The sequence below is a fragment of the Heliangelus exortis genome, chromosome 1, assembly GCF_036169615.1.
Source record: "Heliangelus exortis chromosome 1, bHelExo1.hap1, whole genome shotgun sequence".
Taxonomy (NCBI): domain Eukaryota; kingdom Metazoa; phylum Chordata; class Aves; order Apodiformes; family Trochilidae; genus Heliangelus; species Heliangelus exortis.
Window position 1 is genome coordinate 133,736,113 of NC_092422.1, and position 19,692 is coordinate 133,755,804.

The window sequence follows — 19,692 nt, forward strand, 5'->3', positions numbered from 1 at the left end:
TCTCAAAACAGCTGCCCTGCCAAAATGGACATTGTGCTTATGTGGAGGCCTCATTTGATAAGCCACCTGGACTCTCTTCCCTCAAGGAGAGACCCTCATTTGGGTAACCACCCTCATAAATCATAAATCTCACAAGAACAGCCCCTTCTTTAGTGGCTGTGCCAATAAGCTGAACACTGTCCTTGCAAGGGGACATCTCTTTGATGGCCACCCTGACAGGCAGGACTGTCATTCAGTAAGGGAGAGGGGCACGCCAGCTGTATCCTGCAGAGGCAGGGTGCCATCTTGAGTATGCCCTGTGTAAGGCCACTGGAGAGGGTGTGTTACGATACTGCCGACTACACCAAATGTTATGGTCCAAGGTAACATTAAAATTTATTTTTGTTTTGGATACACAAAACAAAGTCCAACTGTAGAAATGGTCGGGTGCAAGCTGATTTTATTTGACAATTGACACAGGCAAAAATGTAGAGCCAGGCAAAAGAGGGAGAGAGGAAAAGAAGATATAAGAAAGAGAGAGAAAAAGTTGTAAGAAAATGGTAAGAAAGAATGAGAGACAGAAGTGGAGAAAAAGGATAAGAAAGTGGGAAAAATGAGACAGAGAGAGAGAGTCACCACTAGGGGTCCAGCTGTCCAGTGAGGTTTTTCAGGATGGCGCTGATTCTGGACAGGGTCCAGTGCAGAAATGGCGGTGGGTCAAGAGACGATGCCAGTCAGAGCATGGACAGCAATATATACCCCTGAGTGTCTTTTGTTCCAAAGGGGCAGCTGTCAGTCAGCCAGAGTCATTAGAAGGCAGGCTGCCTGGAGGGGAGCAGAAGGGTGTAGTTGTCCATCCAGTCATCAGTTGTCATCTTCTTCCAGATGCCATTCCTCCTCTCTTCCAGACACTTTAGCCAAGTAAATAATCGTGCCTCCAGGGGCGTCCCAGTATTGAAGGTTGGCCCTCAGGAAAGGGGAGTAGTCTCCACCCATTCATCGGTTCTTATCTTCTTCCTGGTGCCATCCTTACTCTGCTTCCGCCTCCTTAGCCAGGTACTTCGCAAGTACAATCAAGGTGGCTCAGTCGTGCCTGGAGGGATGTCCCAGCATTGAAGGCTGGTGCTCAAAGAGGAATAGCCTCCACCCAATAGGTCTTATCACATCGAGGTGTCACCCCCTGTTCATCTCTGGCCACCCAGGTCCTCCACCCAAGCCAATGCTATTAATTTTAAAATTGCTCCTTCGAGACAGTTGCAAATCAGTGAGGTCAGACTCACATATGGTGCATGTGCAGAAATAAGGGTTATTGCCCAGTCACCCTATCTAGAGGGGCCCAAGTGAACACCTAGCTTCGCAAGATATGCCAAAGACCCCCCCTGAAAGGTGGGGTCAGGTGGCATAAAAGATGCACGCTGGAAGTGCTGGAAGCACACCCACCATCCAAGGACCACAATTTCCTACTCAGGTCATTGCTGGATACGAGGGTGGTGGTATCTTTCCTATCTTCTTTATCCTTCTCTCCCCCTGTGTCCCTATTTCTAACCTTAGCACATGGGGGTAACATAGATTCCAACTTTGTTAAGTTTTACTATCTGTTGCTTTGTTAAGTTTTGTTAGTCGTAACCTGTTGTTTTGACAATTTCCTTAAATTTTGTGAAACTGTAATCCATTGCTTTGAAAGCATCATTTCTAGTTCTACCAGTTGTGATCTTACATACTTTATAAATCTTACCCACTTTTAAGTAAAGTTGTGTTTTTATACAAACCTCCTGGGGAATAATCTTACTCCAAGAATACTGCGCAGAGAATTCCCAACTTTAATCTCGCCAAATGAGGTGTTAAAAGAGATTAATTAGAGGAGGATTGGACCCAGTTGTGCCTAGCTGTAGGAAAAAAAATCCGCGGAGGCTTAAAGGACGACACGCAGTCACCAATATGGTTAAAGTGAAGTCGTTTATTAACAGTGGACACTCGCTTTATATAGAGCCTTTGTTTATATAATGATATCTTGCAGGTGGCTATATCTTGGACACAAATTCTGTTCTCACAGAACTTCTGCTGGCTACCTCATTATCCTGTTATTCTTCTTTTCTACTGCCAGCTCCCTTATCTTTTTCCCATAGCTCATCTTTCAGTAACCTTGCAACTGGGTCTTAAGGCCCTTAGTTTACTCTAGCTAAAGCTAAAGAGTCAGGATTGCTCACATGTCTGTTTTCTTCCAGACAGTTTCCCAACATATCCCCCTTTTTGTTTTTGAGCAAGCCTGACTTACTTCATTACGTGAAATAACATGCTAATAATACATTGCCATAAACAACATACTAATAATACGAAAGCATCAAAACCAATAATAACAAATATAATTGATAAACCTTGTCTAATTAAATCTCTAAGCTATCCCTATATCCTTAAGTGATTTAACCATTCATTTAACCCAATATATGCAACAGTTAATTTTTCATGTTATCTTAATCAATCGTTTTTGGTTGTGAATTGACTCTGAATGATCAGATAAATTCATGCAAATACACTCCATCAAAGTCTTCACAAACATAAATAAAAGCTAATAATAAAAAGTCAATGGCAGCATGATATTATAAAACTGCATGTCTGACACTATCAACATCTTTTAGCATCTGTGTTAAAATACCAGAAGTTAAGTTCATCTACTTAGCAGTGCAACAGAATAGCACAATCAACAATCAACACATAGACAAGGGATCCCATAATCAACATATAAACGATCACATGAATTACAACATTAACAAGAACCTATTATCAATACAATATGAAAAGCACATTTCACACTGCAGTGGAAGGACTTAAATACCTTTTTAGTATAAGGAAGGTCTGGTGTCCACTGGTGCATAGAACCAAGAGGGTAGAGGAGGCTTATCCGACAAAAATTCGTCAGGGGGCCCCAAAAGCGTCCCCAGACCCCTCCCGGGTCACGGCACAGTGGAGTCCTGGTTTCCTTCATGGTTGCCAAATTGAGGCCCAAAAAGGCCTAATAAAATTGTTTAGAGACAGAATTCCAAGCCTTTAAACAGCAAAGGCACACTCTCCTCCCCCCTATTTTCCCTTTTTTTTTTTTTTTTTTTTCTTTTTTTTTCTTTTTTTTTCTTTTTTTTTTTTTTTTTCCGTGGTCTGCAGCAGGGCTCATTTTTTGAGCAGCAGCAGTGTCTGTGGGGGTAGAGACAGCAGCTGCAACAGATACACTGGCAATGCTCACCGGCCACATCTGAGTTGTGCCCTTGTGTGCGGGGGGGCGAGAAGCGGCTGCGGAGGCAGGAGTGGGGGTGCTCTCTGTACGAGGAGCAGCTCTCACTCTCCGCAGCAACTCTTGGCCTCCAAAAAGGCATACTCGTTCTCATAAAATCTAATGAAGTTAGCCTAAAATTAAAAGAAGTGGTACAATTTCCCAAACCAAAACTCAAGTGTAATTACCAAGTTTTGGTTTTTTTTTTTTTTTTTTGTTTTGTTTTTTTTTTTTTGTTTTGTTTTTTGTTTTGTTTTTTGTTGTTTTTTTTTTCGTTTTGGTTTTGTTTGTTTGTTTGTTTGTTTTTTGTCTCTGTATGAAACACCAGTGGACCATGCACCACAATATAAATCAATATTGAGAACCATATTGCAATGATGGTCCTTAAGCAGCTTTATCTGCTTCTAGCATTTGCTCAGAAGCTTCTAACAATTGGGCTGCTGTAGCACCTTTTGGGAGTAGTCCTAGTGCACGTTTAGTTTTTTTCATTAGCATTGTCATATGCTGACATATAAAAAAATTCTGTTTTCATCTCTTCTGTCAAGTTGGGATGTGATATTACCACTGAATATAAGTGATCCACAAATTTTGGATATGGCTCCACTCCCTCGTTTAATATTTGTAAAAGAGGGAGTTGCTTGTGCAGGATCATGCACCGTTTACAAAGCTTTATATGCCAGTTCTTGTGAAAGTTGTAACACTTCAGTTTGAAACCATGCCTGCAAATCTGCACATACAAAAGGACAAGCACCAAGTAACATTTGTGCTTGCACTCTGTATAATGCATCGGTGTTCTGTCTAGGAATCACAGCTTCATTTTCACACAGCATCTGCCATTTATGATGAAATTGCAATTGTTGATTCCACCTTTTCCCCCCCCCCCCCCCCCCACTATCCCCTCTAACACCCTCCCCTCCCCATGTTGGATCTGGAAGAGGTGGAGCAGTGGGTGTTAAAGGGTTAAGGGAAGTAGGAGCAGGGATAGGGAACAGATCAGGGGATAAAATTGGATTAGTGCCCCTGGGTTGTTCAGGGTATTCTCCGGAGCAAAAAACTAGGGTTTTTTCAGGGGTATACTCATCCTTGGTCTCCAGTTCTTTCAGTTTCTTCAGCAGTTCCCTGAGTTGCTAGTCTCCGAGTCCCAGTTCTTTCCTTGGTTGTTGCTCTATAGCAGGCACTGATGGTGTTGACAGGTGAAGCAGAGGATTAATTGATGGCAACTGTGGTCAAGAAGATAAATCAGGCATCGGAGGTGGAGAGGAAGGCAGCGGTGGCAGAGTGTTCGGGAGCCGTGGCAGGCAGGCAGGAGGGGGGGGGTCTGCATTCCAAGGTTCCTCGCCTGTGTTCTCCGGCTTCTCTCCCTCTGGGTCCTCCGACGATTTTGGTGGTGTTTTCGGTCGCATTTCGTTTTGCTTCTCAGTCCCATTTTTGCTTTTCATCCGACCCTCCAGGGTCAAATGGCACAGTTGGCTGAGCTTGAATCAGTATAGTCCCTTCAGGTGCTGGTGGGGGCACCTTAGGTGTCTCAAATAACTGCCTAGAGGTCAAGTACATATTTTGAGCATTCATCGGTATTGGTAGATCAGGTGTTAAGGCAGCAAACGCTGAGGCTGCTACTCTTTCACTTTTCGTTTCTTTTAAGGTTTCTCTAATCAATTTCCAGAGTGCGGCTAAGCGTCGTGCCTCCTTATCTCCATCGTTAATTTTATCCCATAGGGCAGTACCTATGGCTTCCCAAGCAGGTAACTCTAAAACGGTACCCATCGAGGGGATCAAGTCTCTATCCCGTGCCCATTTCAGTAATTCACGTAAGGTCCTGCCTTCGTGTGATAAACCTCTCTTAGAGAGAATACATTGGAGGAGCTTAACTACTGCCTCTTCTTCTTTAGAGAGTGTAGACCCCATCTCCTCCCCAGCCGCTCACCTTTTTCTTGGCAAGATTCTTCAATTCCGAGGTACCTCTTTCGTTCCGTAGCCGGGCACCAGCTACATAGACCGCCGGGGCAGCAGTCTCCTTTCGACTGGCTTCTCCGCTCCTGCCGCACCGTTCCTTCGGGCGGCTTTCTCGCTACCCTCTCATTCCAGCTGTCTTCATCGCTCCTGGAAGCAACAGCGAGAGGGTCCCTGTTCGGGCGCCAAATGTAGGAAAAAAAATCCGCGGAGGCTTAAAGGACGACACGCAGTCACCAATATGGTTAAAGTGAAGTCGTTTATTAACAGTGGACACTCGCTTTATATAGAGCCTTTGTTTATATAATGATATCTTGCAGGTGGCTATATCTTGGACACAAATTCTGTTCTCACAGAACTTCTGCTGGCTACCTCATTATCCTGTTATTCTTCTTTTCTACTGCCAGCTCCCTTATCTTTTTCCCATAGCTCATCTTTCAGTAACCTTGCAACTGGGTCTTAAGGCCCTTAGTTTACTCTAGCTAAAGCTAAAGAGTCAGGATTGCTCACATGTCTGTTTTCTTCCAGACAGTTTCCCAACACCTAGCCTCCTCTCTGAAGGAGTTTAGAAAGCTAGGAGGTCCAGTCCAAATCTTCCTGGCTCAACCCCCACTCCTGGCAAACTCTGCCCATGCCTGCTCTGTGGGCTGTAATGCTGTATCCACTCCGTGGGACATGATATCTTGTTTGGCTCACACATCTGGGCAGCTCTGCTCACTTTGTGAGATGTGAGGGTGCCGCACTCACCTTGTGGGTCGTGACAGCAGTAGTCCTGCTATGTGTGTAAAATAGATTGAGTCTCTGGGACCCTAAAGGGGAAAGTCCATTTGTGATTTGGCAGGGCACACCTGCTTGCACTTCACTGAGGAACTCCAGCTGGGTCAGAGGCACTAAGTGTTTCCCTTGCTGCTGCCACATTACAGTCCCCAGGGACAAGTTCAAACCCTAAACCCCTTCTCCCCTGTCTGTCTGTAGGATTGGTTTAGCAGAATGTGAGGGCTTAGTGAGGGGAAAGGTGTTGCTTCCTTCCAGAGGCTAGGCAGAGATCCTGTTGTTATCTGTTTCCCTTTCTTTGATCCCTAGAAGCTCACTGATGTCTTTGGGGCACCTCTTTGCCTACCTCAGAAAAGCCCCTTCTGTGAGCTGCTAGCAAACTGAACTCACATGTGCTATACAGAAGCCTTCAGCTGTTGTCTCACTAAGTTACTAAATTCAGGGAATGCTATAGAAACAGGTGTGTAAGTCCTGACTTACAGACTACTTCCTGTATTATACAGATATTTAGCCATTATAGAGGGAATTTAGGAGCTGAATGTTGAAGTCCTTTCTAATAAAATTTCTGCAGCAAAGACGCTGTGTGAGGTATCAAGTAACATACGTGTTCTTATTATTAACATATTATTTGTTCCTGTTACACCTTGAACTAAAGAGCCATGCCTTAGGGGAAGTGGCTAGAAGACTTCATGTCTGAGGAGGAGAATGATGACCGTAACCCCAATGTAATGAGCAGGGATGTTCATGGCCTCCTCTTTGTCCCATAACAAAGATCACTTTGGGTGCACCTTACTGGGGAAAGGTTTATGCTAACATGGATTTATTGTAGAGAGAGCCTTAGCTGTCTTAGTTTCTCTGCTAGCACAGGTGAAGACAATGTGTGCTCCCACCCCTGTGTCAGATACCTCTGTGCAGCTAGCACCCTGCTTCACTGAACCCCAGGAAGGAGAAAGGCTTTCAGAGGGATTGAATGGAGCCTATTAGAGTGGTCATTGCCATCCCCACAGGAGAGGTCCCAGTTGCATAACCTCTGGACAGGTTATGGAGAACCTGATCATATGACCTGGCTTTGTTGGAGGGAGCACAGCTGCCCAGCAGTCAGAGCAGTGGCTTCCTGTGTTGTCAAGATGGATAGGTATGGATATCTGTAGGGGCTGTGAGGAAAAGAATAACTTAGGATCTTTGCTCTGACTCTGACAGAGCCTCTTGGCAATGGTTTAAATTTAGTAATGTTTCTTTTCTATCACTAGCTTGGCTGGCATCTGCCTGGTAGAAGGGAGGAAGAGAGAGAACTCCTAAGCCATGATTTGCCTAGAGACAGTGAAATCACTTGAGCAAAGTGCAAACTGAAGCTGGAGATTAAACAGAAACTATGCCTGACCAGACAGTGGAAGCTACTGAAACAGTATGCAGCGGAATTGGCTTTTGGTAATGACCTCTGGGAGAGCCTAGTGCTTGATTAAGACAAGCATATATCTTATTTAAGAATATTTTAACCTTTGCCTGTAGAAGTGAGCTGAGACACCCCATTTCCAAAACAAACAATGGGCAGGAGTCTGAGCACATGAAGTGTGCTCAGATGAAGAGATGGCTAAAACTGAAAGACACAGTGTTTGGGTCTCCGAGTACACCACCTGCTCAGCATTGTGGTGTAGAGTCACTTTGAAAAGTGCTGTTAGCTCCTGATAAATGCCACAACACTTCTAAAGTAATCACAAAAGCATTCCAGAGAATGCATCACCTACTGCGAAAGCTGGGATCCTGATTACTAAGTGTCCTGGCAAATAAAATAAAACATTGCATGATCAGGATGAGATTTTAAAACTTTCAGGAAGTTTGGAACTCCACACCCAGTGTTTTAGAATGCATAAAGTACTCCACACTGGACCAGTAACTTCCACTTATTCATTGCATTTCTTTCACCAGTTCTTCAAAGACCACAGCAAGCAGTTCATCTGTCATTTTTTGTCATGTTTTTGATCTTAATTTGCCCCCTGTTTCTCCTTTCTCAGTGGAATAGCAGGGTCCCTTATTGGTGTGACTGCATACATTTTTTTCGTGCATGAAAATTCCTGTTTCTGGTTTTGGTCCCAGTTCAGGACAAAACTGTAAGGGAAACCATGTGGGAGTCTGAACCCCACTAGACTGAGTGGTACTTATTCATGTTGCTTCCTTTTAGGTACATAATCAAGTGTATCTCGCATAGGGAAGTTTTCCTCAAAATATACAATTCTGGCATTCCATAACATAGTTTAGTAATTTATTCATCTGGTTAATTAAATGCATATAATGCATACAGAGTATACAAGTTCAATGTGATGTTGACGTATGAAACGAAACTGCCAATATAAATAGAAATCTCTACATGAAAAGATCACAGAATGGTTGCTGATGGAAGGGACCTCTAGAGGTCATCTGCAGGGCCACCTAGAGCCGGTTGCCAAGGATTATATCCAGGTGACTTTTGTGAGACTTCACAAACTCCCTGATCAAGGGACAGTAGACAATATCCATTGCTCTCTCCCGGTATTTACCAGGCCAATTGTTTAATCATAGAAAATTATCGAGTTGGTCAAAAACAACTCCTCCTTCATGAATCCCTTCTGAGCACAACTGATGATTTTCTTCTTGTTCATGTATCTGGAAATGGTTTCCAGGACTAGCTGCTCCATCACCTTCCCAGGGATCGAGATCAGGCTGACCAGCCTGTAGTTCCCTGGGTCCTCTTTCTTGCACTTTTTTCAGATAGGAGTGATATTTGCTTTCCTCCAGTCTTTGGGTACTTGTCCAAGTCAGCATGATCAACAAAAGAGTGGCCTTGCAATGCGAACTGCCAGCGGCCTCAGCACGCATGCTTGTCTCTTATCAGGGATGTAGACCTGGGCCTAGCATGTTGTGAATCCTGTAAATCTGAGATCTTCAATCATTACTTTGAGTTATCTTTGACTGAACATTCAAATGCCTGTATTGCAGACTCACTCTCACATGGTGCACTAAATAAAAATTGACACGGGTGGCACAGTAGTCTGCTGGATAAAGCAAAGGTTGTTTCTTGCAGAGGAAGAACAATCTAGGTAAGTAAGGAATACTGAACGTTTCTCATGAGACAGTTTTCTCGTTGAAACAGTTTCAGAGAGACATGGAAAAGGAATTCTTACACCTGCTGCAGCTGTACACAACCTAATAGGATGCTTGTTTTCACAATACAGATGTTTAGCCCCAAATGTGGAAAAATTGCATTGCTTTAATATTTCTGCTGTGTGTTTGCTGTTAAAGGGGTGGTATTTCAGAAAAGAGTGAAATGTTCCTTTTGGGTCAATCAGCTGAAGATCAGTGAAGGGATAATAAAGCACAGAGCAGAGGCACAATTTTTCCATTGTCACTATTTGTTGACATGCCAGTAAGAAAAGGTGAAGGTATGTAAGATTTGAACTTTGAAAACTCTACTGACTCAATGTGCTCCATTATAAGCTTGCATATATAAATCATATAAATCATATATAAATCATATATATAAATCATAGCAGGTGTAGTATGTATATTAAAGCTTGAAGAAGCTTACATGAAATATACAAGAGAGAAGACTAAGACTTTTTGCAATGTGGGGAGTGGTAGGGCATTACTACAACTGATCATATCTTATAGGACAATTTGTCTGTGATGTCTCTATATGACCCCTCCTAAATATACAGCATACAAAGGGGTGGCCTGATGGTAGACACATGCAATGAAGTGGTACAGAGAAAATTCTGTGCTCACAAGAAACAAAATGTATTTCAAAATTACTCCCCATTATATTCTTCTTCAAATGAGTCAGTTCCCACTTCTTCATAGTCCTTTTCCAGGGCAGCCAGGTCCTCTCGGGCCTCTGCAAATTCTCCTTCCTCCATCCCTTCACCCACATACCAGTGCACAAAAGCTCTCTTGGCATACATCAGGTCAAACTTGTGATCAAGCCTTGCCCAGGCCTCTGCAATGGCTGTGGTGTTGCTCAGCATGCAGACTGCTCGCTGAACCTGGGCTAGGTCTCCACCAGGAACTACTGTAGGAGGTTGATAGTTGATCCCAACCTGGAAACAGGAGTATGAGAGAAGGTTGTAAAAAGGCAAGAACAGAAGGCAATCAAAGAGCTGAAAAAAAAAGTAAAAAGTGAGTAGAGTTACAGATAATGAGGTAGAGTATGCCTCTTTGGAAACTGCGAGATGGCAAATGCCATTAAAAGTAACATCAGAAACAGTATGATATTTCTTCATTTTAATATATGCATTATTCATATGTTTAATGTACTTTGGTAACTTTGTAGCTTTCTTAATAGCTACTCAATACTGAACACAGAGTTTCACCAAGATACTCTATAGAAACTAATACAGAAAGTTAGTTCCCAGTTAAGAGTTTTTATTCTAAATCAGCTATTTGTATGGCAGATGTTTTTCCACTGCTAACGTCTGTATTATTGTTGACATTATGTTTCCCAACACTATTATGTAGCCAGTGGAGAAAGGCAATGTAATACTTCTGGATGAGGGTGTTAACATTCCCTAACATCAGCATTTCCTTTATTAATTGTATTGGATTTTGTATTTCCTTAGTTTTGGTTGATGCTTCAGAGGGAACACTCACTGTTTTTTTTTTAAATATTCAGGTCTGAAATTAATGCTTTTTAGATTTTAACTCATATACACTTCACATTACCTCTTATGTAGGTACTAGGAGTCTGTGTCAACGGGTTGTCCAAAGGAGAAAGGGCATATTTATACATACACGTGTCTTATGTTCCTTTGTCTCAGAAGTGGAAAACATGCAGTGACAGACTCCTTAAACTTTAAATACCATTTTAAATACTTAACTTAAAAGTATCAGTTTCCCCTTCAAACATTAAAGAGAGGATGCTTATGCCAGCCCTACTCACCTTGAAGCCTGTTGGACACCAGTCAACAAACTGGATATTTCTCTTAGTCTTGATGGCAGCAATTGCTTCATTGACATCTTTGGGAACTACATCACCACGATAGAGCATGCAGCAGGCCATGTACTTCCCATGCCTTGGATCACACTTCACCATCTGGTTGTTGGGCTCAAAGCAGGAGTTGGTGATTTCAGCCACCGAGAGCTGCTCATGATAGGCTCTGTCAGAGGAGATGATAGGGGAGTAGGTTACTAAGGGGAAGTGGATGCGTGGGTAGGGCACCAGGTTGGTCTGGAACTCCGTCAGATCCACATTAAGGGCACCGTCAAAGCGCAGCGAGGCAGTGATGGAGGAGACGATCTGGCTGATAAGGTGGTTGAGGTTGGTGTAAGTGGGGCGCTCAATGTCCAGGTTTCTGCGGCAGATATCATAGATGGCCTCATTATCCACCATGAAGGCACAATCTGAGTGTTCCAGGGTGGTGTGTGTGGTCAGGATGGAATTGTAGGGCTCCACCACAGCAGTGGAGACCTGAGGAGCTGGGTAGATGGCAAACTCCAGTTTGGACTTCTTTCCATAATCCACAGAGAGGCGTTCCATCAGTAAGGAAGTAAAGCCAGAGCCAGTGCCCCCACCAAAGCTGTGGAAGATCAGGAATCCTTGCAGCCCAGCACAGGCATCAGTCTAGAAAGCAAAAGAGAAGGTGAAAGGAAGAGAAAAGGCTTTTCATGTGCTGGGTGAGCTTATTTTGAGCTGAAGCAGATAGCAATTATCAGCAACATACAGCAAAGATTTCATGTCAAGTACTGGTGCTAATCCTATCCTTTACTTCCTTCACTGGCTGAACTTAGAAAAGTTTGACTCTTATCTGTGGAGCTTCTATCTCTAAACTTCACTCTTCTTTTAGTTAGTCTAGCTGAAACTAGCAATGTAGAACTGCTGAATTTACCCTTCTATACCAGTATTGCTGCTCCAGGGCTATGCTAATGAAGAGTTACATATTCAGAACCAGTTTTTAAGACTATCTGAAGTATATATATATACCTGGTAAGATAACTACTGGGCTTTTCTCCCTTGGACTGGTAATGACGCCCGTAGAGTAATATCTTGAGGTTTCTTTTCTGACTGATTAGTATCATTTGTAGTTAAGAAGCTATGTGTTCTGCACGTCTTCTGCAGAATCCAAACTGCTATTTCAAAACTACTGGGACTTACCAGCTTACGGACACGATCAAGCACAATATCAATGCTTTCTTTGCCAATGGTGTAGTGTCCACGGGCATAGTTATTAGCTGCATCTTCTTTTCCAGTGATCAGCTGTTCTGGATGAAAAAGTTCCCGGAAGGTGCCAGCCCGAACTTCATCTGAACATGAAAGAGAATTTGTTAGAAGCTATATGGCTTTGCACGAATGCCCACAACAAACAGAAGTTGTGTGCACTGATGCAATCTTAAACTCGAAGGACGTCATGGCATCAAAAACCTGATGCTGACCGAGAAGGGAAAACTTTCCTTAGCATTTTTAAATTGTTTCATTCTGGTCTTTTATGGTGCTGGTTTATATCCAGCCACAGATGTTATCTTGTCATGAACTTGTCAGTTGTACAGCCTGTACTGATGAGAAGTCACCACAAAATAAGTGTGAAGTAAATCAGTTTTCCCCAGGTGCCCCAGTTGTTAGAAATCCTTCTATTCCTGGGGGGGAAGTTGACACTTCCCATTTTGAATCCAAGCCAGAGAAAAGCATAATTCACATGGCAAAATGTCACAAGAAACAAACCCAAAAGTTAAATGTTTTTGCAAAAAGAAGTCATACAAACCACATGTGCTAGCTACTAAACTGCTGAAGAGCCTGATGTTCTGATGTTTATAGTACCTATGGAGATAATTGAGTCTTGGCAGAATCTGGCATTCTGTGTCACAAGATGATTAATTTAATGCTGCCTAGTGCTAGATCAAGATACAAAAAGTGTGCTGCTTTTATCAGTGGAGACTGGTGAGACTATGGTGATATTAGGAAGAGTAAGCTCTTTTCCATTTTCCAGGTCGATTTCTCTACTGACCTACTACAGTTGGTTCCAAGTCCACCATTACAGCTCGTGGCACATGCTTCCCAGTGACCGTTTCATTGAAAAATGTGGTGAAAGAGTCGTCATTGTTAAGTTTATTGTGCAGATCCTTGAAGGTGCCATCTGGCTGAATGCCGTGCTCTAGGCAGAAGAGTTCCCAGCATGCGTTTCCTATCTGAACTCCAGCCTGGCCAACATGAATAGAGATGCACTCACGCTAAGAGGAGAGAACAGAGACAGGGTCAGAATAAACACCCCATGTTAGTCCTCCTTATTCCTAATCACTACTTTTTCCCAGTGTATTGCTTTCCCGAGAAATGGTGAATTGTCACAGTCAGCATTTCACTTCATTATTTGACCCCATGACCACAATGACACAGTACATATACACAGAAGATACTGGGACAGTTCTTTAAGAAAACTCAGACCTTTGCACTGTAATATATGGGTACATGAAAACAGACTGGCAAAAAAAAATATTTCAGTTAACAGAAACCTCACTTTTCCTCCTATAGATTGGCTCTGCTGAGAAGTACATCACAGTTGAGTTTATTTTTATTCCTGGATGGAACCTGACACAGCCATGTAATCACAGCCTTATGTAACCCAAGACAGATGATACCTTTTGAGCCTTTAACCCTCTGACAGAGGGCTAGAGTGGAAACTTAGAAGATTTGCTTTAAGCAATATTCACCTTGGGAAGTTATTTCAGATTCTGACAGTGAAAACAAATGTTCCTTCAAGCTCCTGAGAAGCTACAAATTTGACATTGTAGGTCCACTGCATATTCAGTCAATGTTTTTGGAATATAGTGTGTTTATTTGTGTAATTTTGAGCATAGTTCCTGTAGTAGCCAGGGACTTCAGTGTAAAGAAAACAGCATATATAACACCAGGCTAAAATAGACAGGTGCCAGTTGCTCAAAGCTCCTTTACAGTTGGAGAACAGGAGCACAAAGGACCTAGTGCTGGATTTCTTAAGCTCAGATACAGAATTATTAGAAAGATACTTCTGAATTAGTCCAGAAGATTACCACATGGGGTGTAGCGAAAAGCAGTTTTGTAAGGACAGAGTGGTTTCAGACATGTAGAGTTTTCAGCTTCAGTCTCTGCTTTGGAACAATTGTAATTATAGTCTTCTGAGCTCCATCTTTGTGATCTCAATAGTTGTCCTGCTTTGGGCACTGTTAAACCGTGACAGTGGTCCTGTCTATACTAGGGAGTAAAAAACATAGTTCATAGTAGTGAACACTGTCCTGTGAATACCTGTGCTGACTGATACTTAGCACACTCTCTGGCACAGTTTTGGCTTATGCAAGTTCATACTTCTCCAGAAAATGCTGGCATCATTCAGAATACAACTCATTGTCAAGAATGGTTTCCAGTGAGTAGCTCACTAACCTTTGGAGACAAAAAGAGAATTCAGATGCTTAAATACACAGCAGGCCATGCTACCTGGCTTCTACCTGGCTTCAAGGCCACAGAATGGTCCTCATTAATTTTTGTTTTGTAATATCTCATTTCAAGATGTTGAATAACTTAATACCAGATTTGGCGAGATTCCTTTTCTTTCTCTTTCTCTTTTTCTTTTTCTTTTACTTTCTCTTTTTCTTCTTCTTTTTCTTTTTCTCCTTCTTTTTCTTTTTCTCCTTCTTTTTCTTTTTCTCCTTTTTCCTTTTCCTTTTCTTTTTCTTTCTCTTTCTTTTTCTCCTTCTTTTTCCTTTTCCTTCTTTTTCTTTCTATTTTTATTTTTCTTTTTCTTTCTCTTTTTCTTTTTCTTTCTCCTTTTCTTTTTCCTTTTTCTTTCTCTTTTTCTTTTTCCCAGTTCTGTAACTGCTTAAGCTGCAGAATCATCCTGTGTCCTGTGAGTAAAATGCTTCTAACCAGAAAACTAAATCCTCAGGCAGAATGTGTGACCAGCACCGTCTTTGGAGCAGTGTTTTCTTCACAGCTGACATGTATTTCCATTTTAGAAACACTACTGAAGATATTTTTTTAAGAAACAAGTGGAATTTTAGAAATCACCATTGCTCCAGTTAGTTATACCCAGAAGTTCAAATGATTATGGAAAGCCAATTTAAACATTTCTTATACTACATATATTATTTCTATTCAGTACTCATTTGTAAGTTGCTGACTCTGCAAATGCACATGCAGCAGTGTGTGTAACAAGCTCTCAAGTGTACTTGCACAACCCTCCTTTTCTCACTAGAGCTGTGGCAAAACTACCCGAGTTATTTTACTGACAGTATGCTGCAATGGAGTTGTAATCTGAAGGATTACTCAGGAGACACTGAAGGCATTTTTGGGCTTAGAGAATTCAATTAATGCTGATTTTGTTCAGGACAGGCTCCTGCTTTTCTTTTAAATCCTGGTGTAAATCTAGTAAGCCTGGCAGCAAGGAAAATTTTTTTTAAAATGTCTTTTTCCTTTTAAATACAGCAATGAGGACAGATTACTTTTTTAAAGATTATCTTTTAGAGTGGAACTACAATTAGAAGTCAAGCAACACTTGGAATCTAAAAAGATGCTTCACTCTGTTCCTCAGATCAGTAGAGAAATTGGTCTGTTTTTTCACAGATGGAATTAGGGAATGTTGCCTTAGAAAGTTAATATTTTAAAGCTTAGTATAGGATTATAGCTGAAAACTGCAGAACCAGTTCCTTTCCTTTTAGATTGATCTTTCAGCTGTGATGATTTGACACAGTATCTCAACACTGTCTTTTGAGCCAGGACTGGCTGCAGCTCTCGCCTTCAATTCCCATCTTTTCCTACCCAGCATTAATTTGGAAATACTCTTCAAGAAAAGAAGGAAATAACAAAAATATTTCTAATTTTGCATGGTAAACAGCTTTAAAATAGGAAGACTTTTAATAGGGAAGAGAGTGGGTGTCTTTGAATTCACAGGCAGAGTAAATTGATCTCTACATGGTATTTAAATTTGGGGCTTACTCCAAACTCGTGTTTCACATCCTACCATTAATGTACCAGGACCTGTCTTACAAATTGTAGTCCTGACCTTTTGTTTACCCAGAGACAGTGGAAAGGGACAGGTTGTTTGCGACACTAAACCTGGGGCAGCTTTGATTCTAATAAAAAAAAAACAAACAGAATACTGGCTTAAGTATTTACTGCACAAAGGCAGACTTTAGGCTTGCAGATATTCCCAGCTATTCCTAAAACACTATTCCTCACTACCATAAGTGAGCTCATGGGGAGCTTGTGGAAGCATTTATCTTGCCTGCAAAATGAACACTCTCATTTTGGACCTGCAGTTGTACTGGTAGAAAATAGCGGTTTTATGCACCAAAGCAAGATGTGTTACTAAGCATAAATTGGAATAAAAGTCGAAACGACATTTTCACACTCTTAAGAGGTTTTGAGAAATTTCTACCAATTTGTAATAAACCCCCAAATCTTAAAAATGAAGGGTATTTCTTTACTTAAACACATACATGTATAAAAATATGCTCTCCAGAAACACACAGGTATACACCATGTAGCAATGTACAGTACAGCCACAGGGGCTGTGTTAATTTAAAGCAGACAAAGAGGTAACTAACTTTTTTTGGTTTATTTCTAAAAAAAAAAATAAAATATTATCTCATACAAAATGTGTGTTGAGAAAATATACTAACAACAGAGAGTATTAAAAACCTAAGACTCCAGAACTGTCTTATAAGTCTACTAATTAGAGACCCTTTGAAGAAAACACTGATTTTCCATGCCCTGCAGCTCCAGTGGGGTTTTTTGACATTCCTTTCCCATCTTCTTCCGTGGTAAGTGGTGCGTGAGATCAGGGTTTTGTTGCACAAACAACTGATAACAACAGCAGATCCCCCTGCCTTCCCCCACCCACTATCTTCCCTGTCACCCTATGACTGGTATTCCCACATACCCCCTTACCATGGTGTCTCCAGTGGTGTTTCCTTCCCTTTGGGATCAGCAGGGGCAGATCTTTGCAGGAGCCTGGCTCTGGGCTGCAGGGTAAGAGGCAGCCTGGGCCCAGCACCCAGCACCTGCTGCTGAGCTTCAGTGTCAGGGTGCAGTGGGGAACAAGTCACAGGCTCAGCACTTCTGCCCACGGCATCACTGCCTCCTGCCCTCCCCACCACCCCACATATGCAAATTCATCCAGACAGACAGGGCTCAGATATGCCCCAGATTTCAAATTTAGTCCCGCCTGGTTTGGCATGCTTTTTAAATCTGAGTGGGGCTGTGTAACATGCCATGCGTTGTTCTTTCTAGCACTTGAGTATTATCCATATATATTACCTCTAAGACACATACCATCCCAGTTCCCTGTTCTGCCAGCACATACACATCTAGATGAAAATCACTCCTAAATTCCAATAGACCAAGAGGGTGTAAAAAGCCAATGAATGATAAAGAGGGAGGTAGAATAAAATAAAATAAAATAGAGGACTGGAAAGTAAATATAATTAGTGTTCTCTTCCAGGGCTCTTAAATGCTGGCCTGACTTCTTTCTGTCTTTACTCCAGCTGCCTCTCTGTTCATGTTTCAATTTACTTCAGTAGCTTCTCTTTCTGTGTAGTCGTCTGGACTGTCAGCAGTATGGGGCAGTATTCAGTGCAGAGTCAAACCCATCTGTACAAACACAGAAAGAAATCCGATTCTTATTGCAAGGCCTAGCTGGAGGCTAGGCTACACGAACTGCAGGCAGTTGCCTCCACCATTTTATTGTTTGCTGCTTCTGCACTAGCTCAGTGTTGGAAAGCAGCAACTTCTTTCAGTGGAGAAATTCCTGTGCTTGCAAAGCCTAGGCAACAAAGAGGAAGGCACACCTCATTGCTTGAATGTCAGTATTATGTAACCCTGGGCTTTAGAAAAATACTGTTTATTATGATGTTGCATCAGTAGAAATCTAAATGAACAACTATGTTTTAGGCTAGTCTACTTTGATATGATTATATTAATAGATTGTTCTGCCACTATTGGCAGCTGTCTAAGGACCTTCTTCTTTAACTAACACATACATTTTAACAGTGTGGAGTACTTCATATGTTTTTTATAAACTCACATTTTATTTGGCATAATCTTCATTTTTCTGAACTGTACATAAGCCTGCAAATCACTATTTCATTTTGGCTGGAAAAAATGTACACATTTTTTGCAGAGGAAAAATTCTCATTATACTTTCTATCAGATGCTTTCTTTAAAATGAGACCCACATTTCTCCAGAAAACCATGCTATCATTGCTTTGAGGATGAGGAATAGGTTGTTCTAGTGTTATTCTTCCAATATAGCATAGTAACATTCCAGCGAAGCTCCAGCATTCCAGGCAACCTGAAATGTTAAAGCTGATGTGGAGCTCTGTGCAGAGAATCACCTCAGGAAACTGTCTCACAGCAAATTTAGAGGGACACCTGAATGCCCAGCATGGGACTGTACTTCCAGGGATGGGTGAATTTTGCTGACTCCAAAGTCAGCCTCTACACTCCATGTCATAGAGACATGAGGCAATGTTTGTCCTAGAGCTGGATTCTTGGAAAAAAGTTATCCTGCTTGATACTGGCATTCAACCTGTATGGGCAGAGGGTGAACATGTAGGGCCACCTCTCTGTTCTTCCTGGAACAGGCTTGAGATGTGCCCTGCATGGGTGGAGGGTCTGGTCAACACCAGCCCACTTCATCTTTTACCTTGCCACACTGGTAGATGATGAGATGCTTCTTGGGGCGACATGGGGTCTGCATGCAGCTGGCATGGTGTGGGTATGCTCAAAGGAATTCTCATGTGCACATGGATGGGTGCCACGCCACAGGTGCACTCCAAAGCAATTGCAACATAGCAGTGGATTTGTGAGGTAGTATCTCCAATTGCGTATGATTCTATCAAAATCAGCCTTCTAGAGGGATTTTAAAACACAAAAACTTGTAACACGGCCACACAAAACCTAAAGCCTTTTTCTCTATGTAAAAATATAAACATCCCCCAAAATAGCATTTTCTAATAACACAGAGCTTAGAAGTACAGATCTTAAGCCAAGAGAACCACCAAGTCCTGATATCTATAAGATCTCTTCTAACTAAAGATCAAAATATGTCAATAGGCAAATGAAGGACAGTTGACTTATCTCCTCTACCAGATATATACATCAATCCCTACAGATTTGCTAAGTGACTTGCCAATAGTGCCAGAATTGTGGATTATTTTATAATCTCACAAAACTCCTAAGAAGTTCTTCAGTGACCATACAAAAAACACTTTTGCATTTAATTTTCTGTGTGAAAGTCTGCACGTTTTGCACACATTACTGTACTTCTTAAGGTTCAGCAATTGAAGACATAAATGCTTCCCTGTGTACCCTGTAGAACTCCATTCTGGCATTCTGTTGCCACCTACTGGGAGGAGTGACAGCATCTCCTTTCAATCATTTCTGAAATTAGCCTCAAGTCTTGTATTTCAGTGTCCACATTTCAGTCATTATCCCTGTAAGAGAACTACGCTATGTATTTTTGAGTGACTTTTAAATAAAAATTATTTACATCTTAGGATACGGTTTCAAAATAGTTATTTCCTTTTTTCCTACGAATTGTCATATACAAAATTTCTATGTATGTGTTAAAATTGTGGAATTAGATCTGGACTTGCAGAATTATCTTCCCTAATATAGCAAGTTCAGAACTATAGTCAGTAATATAATGACCAGAAATTGAGTTTGCAGACAAAAAAACAAATTGCATCAATGAAGTTTCTTGATGTGCCTGCTTTCATTTATGAACTTTTAGCAA

At 41.7% G+C, this 19,692-nt stretch overlaps 1 protein-coding gene across 3 annotated transcripts; it reads right to left on the reverse strand.

Annotated features, from left to right (window-relative positions):
• Window positions 1-8,203: 8,203 nt before the first annotated feature.
• On the reverse strand, window positions 8,204-17,047 carry LOC139806943 (tubulin alpha-8 chain). Of its 3 annotated transcripts, none has more exons than XM_071767260.1 (5): window positions 16,845-17,047; window positions 12,934-13,156; window positions 12,087-12,235; window positions 10,875-11,555; window positions 8,204-10,035 (listed from the first exon to the last, which is right to left on the reverse strand). In XM_071767260.1, exons 1-5 carry the CDS (start codon window positions 16,845-16,847, stop codon window positions 9,748-9,750), a joined length of 1,344 nt encoding a protein of 447 aa, XP_071623361.1. In that variant the 5' UTR covers window positions 16,848-17,047; the 3' UTR covers window positions 8,204-9,747. The 3 variants fall into 3 exon arrangements, with proteins under 3 accessions (XP_071623361.1, XP_071623371.1, XP_071623381.1); XM_071767270.1 differs by having other exon boundaries at window positions 16,837-16,984; XM_071767280.1 differs by lacking the exon at window positions 12,934-13,156 and having other exon boundaries at window positions 16,845-16,988.
• Window positions 17,048-19,692: the final 2,645 nt, after the last annotated feature.